Genomic DNA, 10208 nt, shown 5'->3' with positions numbered 1-10208 from the left:
CTCATTCGGTCTAAACACACAAAAAGAAAACGAAACTCTATATTAAAGTTTTGAAAGTAAAGGTCCTTTCGAGAAAACACTTGTTTCTGTTTTACATAACGATTTTCAGTAAAATTTAAGTAAAAACCTTCTTGGGCGTAAATTATAAACATATAATGATAGTAAAAGCAACAATTTGCAGTTGAATATTTTCAAACTACACAATTTAACTAACTGAAGCTATCCCACTATAATTTGGGAATGTATGAGCTATTATAGATATATTTTAGAAATTGAGCTTTAACATTTTATAAACAAGCTACCAACTACCAAAAATGGTACAAAAAGTATCAAAACTATCTTTATAATATACAGCAGGCACAAGTATTTGATAGCAGCCTTCAGGTTCATTAGCTATTTTATCCCACTGATTGAAAACAAAAAGAGATTAGGAAAATCGAGGATTATACAATAACCGCCACGATACTAGACACACGGGAACATTGAGCTACTACAGGCCTGAACCCTTCGCTTGTTGCAATGTTTATTTTTATGTCTAGTGACGTTTAGAACGCCAGAAAATTTATAGAAACCAAATATTTAACATACATAGAAAGTTGACAATTAATGGAACAGCTGTATTTGACGTTTATAGTTGCCATTTTGTTAAAGTTTTAAAGTATTGTAATATTCTTGGTGTTTGAATAAAGATATTTTAAAGCAGAGTAACAATATTATTAATTAATGTATTTTTTGTATGGAAAAACAATTATTTTGAATAGGTTCTTGGCAGTAACACGACAGAGACAAAAGTCACATCTAAGAACGGACCGAATAGATTAGCCCACAAGCATTGCAATTAGGTACCTAATGTGTCTAGTAGCGTGGCTCTTACTGTATAGGTACTTACTTATTGGGTTATATTATATTGGTACATTGTAAGGATATTCCCATGTTGTGGCTTTTGGATGGCGTGTTATACTTTCCATAATCAGCCAAGAAATTAAGTCACACGATATACCAAGTAAAAAAGCATAGGTACAGAAATGCAAGATCGTTCCATATAGTTTAGTATACAATAATTATGTGCGTTTATAAAATGGAAAGATTAGTATGAAATTGTTATTCTTATGATGGATATCCTTACAATTTTATATAAACATATAATAAATACACCTTTGTTGAGATTCCATAAAATATTAAGAATCATTCAGCTCAAATCACATACTGAACAAGAACAAAGGTTATGAAGATTATCTATCATATTGTGCATATATCATAATGCAGGAATATCATTCTTATTTTTATCAAAAACGAATTTAACCTTTTATCATATATATTTATTCAATAAAGCCTACAGTGACTAAAGTTTAAAAAAACTGTAATATAACTCTAGAGGACTTATCTTATTGAGAATATGAAACAAGCAAGATTTTTTCTTGTTTATATAAATTTACAATTAGTAGATGCTTTGAATGTTGTTGAATTGTTTTGACTAAAAATAGCCATAAATTGCATTTATTTAGAGCACATATCAGCTTCAAATATTTTATTTAAACTCTGATTATCTACATATAAAGTCAAACAAATGATCAAGAACAAAAAACAAGACAACTCCAATTGAAAGAAACTTTAAATTGAATATTTACCAAAATATATATTTTGTAGGTACATCAGTAGAATAATGAGTAGTAATAATATGCTATAAACTATTTGCTTCAAAGCTCATAGATATCTACGGTGATGCATGGTGTGTCTTCAATTCCCACTACAACAAAGAAAAAAACAAAAAATGACACATCACTGAGTTTTACACATCTAACTTGGTCATTAGGAATCAATGAAATCGATAACATACAGTCAAAAGCTGGTTAAGAGGGTATTTTTAAACCTGATAGAGTTTGTTCACAATTCTGCAAATAACCAAAATAAACGAATCGCAATAAACAGATCATATATGTAGCTCAAGAAACAAATATGATAAGGAGAATAACAGTTGTGTAATCTATGGAAAATAGAAACGATGACAGAACAACCCTTAGACAGAAAAGCATCAGTGTCCTCAACTGAAAGATAACTAAATGCTGAAACCTACTGATCCATACCAGATGATCATAAACATTTAAATATCCCTTACTATAAGATAAAAAATAAAGTAATGTAAGGTAATATACCTATTCAATTGTTTGTTCTTGTTATTCACTCCTTTTATTTATATCCTGAGTTGTCAAATTATTGTTTATGATTATGTATCTCCTCCCAAAGAAGCCTAAACTGTGTAGTATACACATGTATACACATACATAAAGTAATACAATTATATATTTAAAAAAGAATTATTTAATCATTCTAAAAATAACTATTTGTCACATTATAATGAGGCCATTCAATATTAAAATTGAGCTGCTATAAATGGATTAAATTAGAAATTTTAATGAACAAATAACAGTGAAACATGTTAATTAACACTATATGTTCCTCTACATATTTAAACTTCAGTAAAACTTATAAAAAATATACTCATTTGCTAATGAACTTTCTAGTATACCTTTTTGCATCAATTTTGGAAAATAATATCGCAACTCATGTACACTAGGTACATACTAGAAATCAGATTCCAATTTTATTTTAACTCTTTTGTTTATTTTAGTTTTGTTATTCCAGAAAACAAGCAGCACATTGTTTACAGCATAACAAAATTGCCAAATTCAAAAGAAATAAATTCTGCATAAATAGAGAATGTGTAGCATATATTATGTAGATATGTCAAACCAGCTTGTAGTGTCAACAATATAGGTAAATGGATTAATATAACAATGATAAAACAATAAAATAAAAATATAAATACATGGGAGAAAATAGAATAATTGGTACTGACTATTAGGCTGGCCACTAACTATCAGGCAAGATACTATAAATAACATACTTTATTTATAGTATCATGCTATCAGGTACACCTGAACAGTTAGACCTGACAGATGTACCACCCACATCAGGTCACCTGAGAGGTTAGTTATTCCCACCACACAGGTCTATCAGGTCTAATCATTCAAGTGTACCTCTTAGTGAGTGGCCGGCCTTAAAGACTAAAAGAGAAAACAAAGCATTAAATGCATATCAATTATCAAACAATTGAAACAAGGATAGGTATAAACTAAAAACTAATCTTGCATCAACATTGTTTACTCTAGCACTGAAATATGTACTTAAAACGTCTGAAGGTAGAAACGGCAAACTTAAGTATCAATAAATCAGTTCAACTGGAAGCATATTATGCAGATGACATAGGTATCATCAGGAGAACCAAAACAACAGATACATAAGGAATTGATATGCTTAACAAAGAGGTCTGCCAATAAACACACACACAAAAAACTAAAATCCTAGTACAAAGCAGATCAGAGAGAGAGCAACATGACCCTACCTGACAGTTAACAACTTAGAAGAAGTAGATAGCTTTATCTAGATTGTTAGCGGAAGAGTCATCCTAGCCAATACAGCATACAGCTATGAACCAGATATTTAAATCACTAGATGTAGCTACGGGGACAAATAGTAAGCCCTACAAATGAGAATAACAGGTGGAGAATCAGGTACAATTATGAAATCTGTAATATATATCAAGAACCAATTTGATCTCAATATGTTCATCTACTACACACTATTGGAAGACAGAGGAAGCAACTGGAAGATATGTGGATGAAGACCCAAGAAATCTCCTTGGCAGTCGACTGTGGACGAGAATGGCTACAGACTGTAAAAAATGGAGAGGTTTGCTAGGAGAAGCCAGCAAGTTTGCTGGAGAATTATAGATTGGATGGAAGGAGTAAAGTCTAAATAGTGATTCAATCAAAGTACTTATTGGAAACCTGAATATTTTGGAAATGGAATTTACATGTTTTAAAATCAAAATACGATAGCACTAAATGTCAAGATATTGCAGAAGAATTTCCTGGTTGAGAAATTTTTGGCAGTTAGTGACAAAGCACTAATTTGTTTTTTTTTAATGCTATGAATAACGTTCAAATCATGTTTTTGGTTTCAAAGTTTTCAAAGATTAATGAGTTGTAATACTTTAAGAACAAGATGGTTAAATCTACTGGGGACAGCCAAGGATCAGGTGATATAATATATCACCTGATCCTTGGCTGTCCCCAGTAGATTTAACATATTATGTAAAGAAGTAAAATGTGAAAGTTAGAAAAAAAAAACAGTTGCCAATGCATTTATATGTTTAAAGATAGTGAAAATTTCGAGACTTTTTGATGAACTAAATGCTTTAAAATGAAGGTGCTTGTTGACTCATTTCAAGTATGACAAAAAATATTTTGTCAATACAGTGGTAAATCTTTGACATACTTACTGTTATTACATTTTCTATTATTAAACATTAGTCTTTAGTATGAGATGCAAAATTAATCACCAATGATGCATTTAAATTCACTAATTACTTAATAAAGGGAAAATACTCAATTATGTTAAATAATAATAAAAATATCAGGAAGAATACATTGTTATGTATGTAGGAAAAAATAAGTAATGTTATATCTGTATACATTTAATATTTATAAATATGGAGCACAAGCTAAAGTTAAATGTTAGATACTGTACATAAGATAAGATAACAATTTTTTTTCTTATAATTATGAAATAGCTATGACAATATTGAAAAAATATATCTTTATGTTTAAGTATTTACGATTTTTTATTAGGCAAAAAAGTCTATTACTCCTAAGTTATACACAGTTTAAAAAATAATCTCAAGAAACTAAAAACCTACTGAAGATTCAAACAAACACAATATAAACAAGTTTTTAAAAACCAAATATGGAAAATAATACTGTCAAGTATAATACAATACTTATTGTGCAAGTATGTGTACTATCTACCAATGGATTTTTACTTTCATTGTAAGAATACACACATTATTTTAAATCAAACTACTTATGAATAAATGCTAACAAAACTAATAGGATATTCCACAAGACTTAAAAATCAAATCTCAACAAAACACTAATTAAGGCCCCTAGGACACAAGGGGTGTCAGTGGCAAGTTTTGAGAAAACTTTGTTCAAAGTTCTAGACAAATTTAAAAATCTAGGTAAGTACTGAGGTACTACTTAGCATGTTTTCAATGACATGTCATTTTTGATCATGGTATTGTTAGTTTATGTAGAAATTTTGAAGCCACCATGTTTTCTATGTGTTTGGGAGCTCATTTTTGTATTTAACCCAATTTCCTACAAATTGTCACTTACACCCCTTTAGGGGCCTCAATTTTGTACAGTTATCATAAAACATCCCTGATCATAAACCATTCAATGTTGAGAGTGTTGAAATCAGTTGAAGATCACCAAATTGTTGTGATAATGGTATGAAAACAATAAGAATTGTATATATTCAATGCCCCTAGTATGTTTCTAGCAAGACACAGTAAGTATAATGGCTCAACTATACAAAATTTGTAGAATTAAAAGAAACTATCAACCTGATGGATTATCTAACAATACAACTGGATGTTCTCCTGATATGATAACAACGATATACTTAATACAATGAGGTAAGAAAAATCCATATTATGCCATATATTTCAAGATCAGGAGAAGCATATTGTACATTATAGATAGTTGAGATAAAGCTTTTTAGATTTAAATTTGACAAGAGATTACAGATTACATAACTGACTAGGAACGGATTTCATTGAATAAAATAAATAAGTACTGAACTTTGTCAAAACTGATTCAGTTATGCAGTATTTACTTCTCAGTATCTGTTAATAAATATTAGATAGGTATATGTTGTAAGCTGCCAAATAATTTCAATAAGAAAAGGATATGAATTTCCTGTACTTAGTCAGCTGTATACTGAATAATCATAAAAATTTGAATCAAAAATATTCCTTTGTAAAAAGAAGCCTTTCTGGCTACATCACACAACATTTTTGGAATGACAATCCCATCTTTAGTGCTGCTTACAAAGTATACATGGCTCAAGCCACTAAAAATATAGTTGCTACCTAGAGTTTGTTTAGAGAGGTTAGAGGTTCCCTATAGACCGGCAACCCCATAGTTGAGATTTCTGTGTTGCCAACAATGGCTTACTATGAAACCTTCGTATCTCATTTTACAGAAGAGACTTTGAAATGAATTTCTGCATAGGTACTGTAACCCAAAGATAAAAAACTATCTTTATGTATTTTTGACTATGTACACATTTATATCGTTACGCATACATTTTTCATATATATTTTAGGATAGAGTGAGTTTGGAAAAATTCACTTTAAGGAGTCTCCTGTAAAATTTTATGTAAAATAAGATATGAGGTGTTTACACTTAAGTCATCGATAAGTAGGTACCATTTATAAAGGATTTTTTTTATTTTTTTAATTTCAAAAAGAACTGCTAGAAATATTTTACTTAGTATGTTATAGGTTACGTTTACTAGGAGTGTGTGCTTAACCACCCTTTCAAACAGCCTAAGAGGTCTATATTGTGACTCTTGATTTGTTATAATTAAGTTCCTGTAGAAATACAAATATATTTCAATTTGTTTTCCTGTAGAATTTAACTATAACATAATTACTAGAATATAATCTGTAAATACTTACTTTTGTATTCATAATACGTTTAAATACTGTATTTGTTTAAAAAAAATTTTAATAAATATTTCAATATTAATATTCCTTATCTAGTCTACAATATACTATCAGAGTAAGTATATTAAATAATTTGATGTTTACAGCGGAAACCTGATAAATACAATGGACATTTTCAAGCAGTCTCTCACTTTTCAGAAGCTACTTATTTATAAAGGACAAAAGCAGTACTGGATGCAACATTATTGTAGAAAATAACACTAACTGCAGTGAAAATCATTTCTATGACAAATTGGGAATGTATAAAATATTAGAGATATCTCTTGTCACAACATTAGGCTAACCATTAAACCATTTCAGGGACATTTTTAACACCTTAGCTGCGCTTAGAGATATTTATAAACTTACGTTGCATATATTGAGTGCTTTCGAGGCATATATGTCATGTAATTAATATTTACCACATTTTGCGTTATAATACAGTCAACGCAGCCAACCGTTAGTGTCACAAGGTCTATTTGTCTCATAACGCAGCCAAGGTGTTAAAACATACACATGCCATATAGACTAGTACACTATGGTGCTTCTCAGAGACTTTTTTCAGTCCGACACAAGTGACACAAAGAAAGGTACATCCATGATACATACACATTTATAACATTTATTCCAGTTGTTGATAGATGGCACTATAATCAGAAAAAAAAAGATTCAGGTATTTACGCATTATTTACGTATTACATAATATATATCTATAGAATTATAATATAAAGTTCTTCTCCTTCTTTCAGTGTGTCATTAATGATGTAATATATGATTTTAATAATGTAGATGTAGAGAATCATAGCATGAGATTTTAGTAAAATCTGATAGTTGTCAGAATCGTAATCATAATTTGGTATAAAAACAAATCAATTGTGTTTATTTCATTTATAAAAAGGTATGTTCTTTGATTTGTATAGTCTTATAAATGGTACAGATTATAGTCGTATAGATAATACATCATTTTTTATTTGATTATAGCGCCATCTATCAACAACTATAGTTCATTCGCTTTCAAGATGAGCTAAAACACCAGTTGCAGACGCCTGATTCGTGGGTTTTTCGTGTCGTCACAGCTTGTCATTGGTAAGAAATTAATTTATAATATAAATAAATTAATTTCTAAACAACAAGCTGCGACGCACGAAAAACCCATGAATCAGGCGTCTTAGCTCATCTTGAAAGCGAATGAACTATAGAATAAATATTATAAATGATTTTAATCACGGTCTTACCTTTTTTTCTGTAACTTCCAAGTTAATGGGTTAGAAAGAAATTGAAAAACTGTGATGCACTGAAAGATGTCTCTGAGAAGGAGTATATTATGAACTCAAACCAGCACATCCAATCAATATAAGAGAAGATCGATTTTCATCTTACTGTGTCATGCTATTTTTGATAAGTTATCTCTTGAGAGCTTTAATAAATAAGGCTAAAACATATCTGGTTTTTAAATTGTAATTCAAATAGAAAAATAGATAAAAAATTCAATGGTTTTTTCTGGAAAAAAGGACTAAATATATAGTTTACCCTAAAATAATTAAAAACATAGTAAATTTAATATATATGTATAGTTAAGTGCACTTACATTCATAAAAATTAAAATTCCAATGCTAAAAAAATCTTCAGTTATGTTCTAATAATAATCACATATCACATTTGTGTCATAAAGCTATTGTGTGAAATTACGTTGTTTGTAAAAAATCCTTTATTCCTTTCTGAAAAACTTTATTTAGAATTAATAACTCGACAAAATATGAGGGGCTGTCAACTGTCATGACAGTTAATAATCAAATATTGTTATTATAGTATTTTTACTACAAAAACGTTATTACGTAGGTCAAAATTTTTGATGTAAGAGAACTGTCAAAACATTAGAATGTGACTTTTCATTATTGCTATGTTTATTATAAACACGGCAATAATGAAAAGTCACATTCTAATGTTTTGACAGTTCTTTTACGTCAAAAATTTTGACCTACGTAATAACGTTTTTGTAGTAAAAATACTATACATTCAAATGTTTTTAAAATCAACTTTATAGTAAACACTAAGTATAGTTTATTAAACATTTAAATTCTTATTTTTTATTTAAATTAGATTTAAGACATTCCGTGCGGATGGCACACATGTGAGCCACATGATGCCTTCACCAATGTGTGAACAGCACTTATATATGTGATGTATGTATGAATGTGATTATACACATTTTTAATATGTGTTTTTCTTTGTCATTTCAGAGTACATATGTCTTAGGATCAGATATCCGCACATAATGTGTTACGGAGGTGCTCAGTTATTTTTACAAAAAAAAAATAGTCTGCAAACTTGGTGTCAACTTATAGAACTTTAAAATAAGCTTGAAGATGAGTGCACTTAACACATATTTATCTTAAATTAAAAAGACTGGTAACTTGAAAATTATCCAAAAGAATTAATGGTAAAAGCTTACTAAGTAATAGGGCTTTTCATTGCTTCTCATTTGGTTCAGGCACTTGTCATGTGTCACATAATAGGGCTATTAAACGCTTCTCATTTGTTTGGGGTACTTGTCATATGTCATATTAATATATCTAGGTAGGTACGTCATAATAATTATGTCTTTGGTATGTATAATCTGTATACCATTAATTTATGAGATAGATATATTAATATTATGTGACATAGGACAAGTGCCCAAAACAAATGAGGAGTGTTGAATAGCCCTATACATTTATGCAACACATGAGAAGTGGCCAAAACAAATGAGAAGTGCTGAAAACCCCTATTGATTTGAAATGGACACTCCAAGTACTTAGCTAATTATAATTTAAATACTTCTTGCAGATATTAAAACCCTCCTAAAACAGTCTTCATTTACAACTGATCTATACAATACAACAATAAAGAAGGTGACTAAGAGTTAATCATGATTCATCAAACAACAACATAGAAGTGACAAGCATGTTAATCCACAACACCATTTGCAACAATCATCCTCTTGGTTCTGTTGTTGTGTTGGAGGATAATATGGCTGTGGAGGAGGTTGTTGATATGGTCCTGGTCCCGGTCCTGGTCCATAATGTACATGTTGTCCGTAGGGTGGTTGTTGTCCTCCATAGGGAGGTTGTGGTTGTCCATAAGGTGGTTGAGGTTGACCACCGTAGGGTGGCTGCATACCATAAGGTTGTTGCTGTTGTGGAGGGTAAGGTTGACCACCTCCGTAAGGTGGTGCCCCATATTGAGGTGGTGCTTGAGGCTCATAAGGGGGAGCATACGGTTGAGGAGGTGGTCCATTGTGATGTTGATAGGCCATCTTAAAATATTATTACTTACTAAATTGTTTGGCACTCACGTGAATATTTGCAACACTGGAAATACTATATCCTTTAATAGGGCGTGACAACACACTTCACCAACGAAAAAATCGAATATAAATGCGACAGATAGTTAAAATACTGCGTTGTAATTATTACAGACACTTTAAACTACAAGTAATCGGTCGTTGGAACTTATTTTTCGCTATCACGTCTATAAAAATTACAGAAATCGATGAAGTATTGTGAAACTCACCCTACCAACTACTTCTGCTTGGACAACTGACAGTCACAACATG

The 10208-nt window shown here is 30.3% G+C and overlaps 1 protein-coding gene across 1 annotated transcript; it reads right to left on the bottom strand.

The window, feature by feature from the left end:
- Positions 1-9515: 9515 nt before the first annotated feature.
- LOC114342803 (proline-rich protein HaeIII subfamily 1-like) lies at positions 9516-9908 on the bottom strand. The gene has a single exon (XM_028293602.1). The coding sequence runs from the start codon at positions 9906-9908 to the stop codon at positions 9516-9518; it is 393 nt and encodes a 130-aa protein (XP_028149403.1).
- Between the last annotated feature and the right edge of the window lie 300 nt (positions 9909-10208).

Source organism: Diabrotica virgifera, chromosome 5 (genome assembly GCF_917563875.1).
Source record: "Diabrotica virgifera virgifera chromosome 5, PGI_DIABVI_V3a".
Taxonomy (NCBI): domain Eukaryota; kingdom Metazoa; phylum Arthropoda; class Insecta; order Coleoptera; family Chrysomelidae; genus Diabrotica; species Diabrotica virgifera.
Note: the sequence above shows the minus strand (reverse complement) of the source record. Positions and strands in the feature narration are given on the sequence as shown.

Excerpts from the sequence above, each read along its gene's own strand:
- LOC114342803 (XM_028293602.1), bottom strand. The coding sequence starts at position 9,908 with ATGGCCTATCAACATCACAATGGACCACCTCCTCAACCGTATGCTCCC.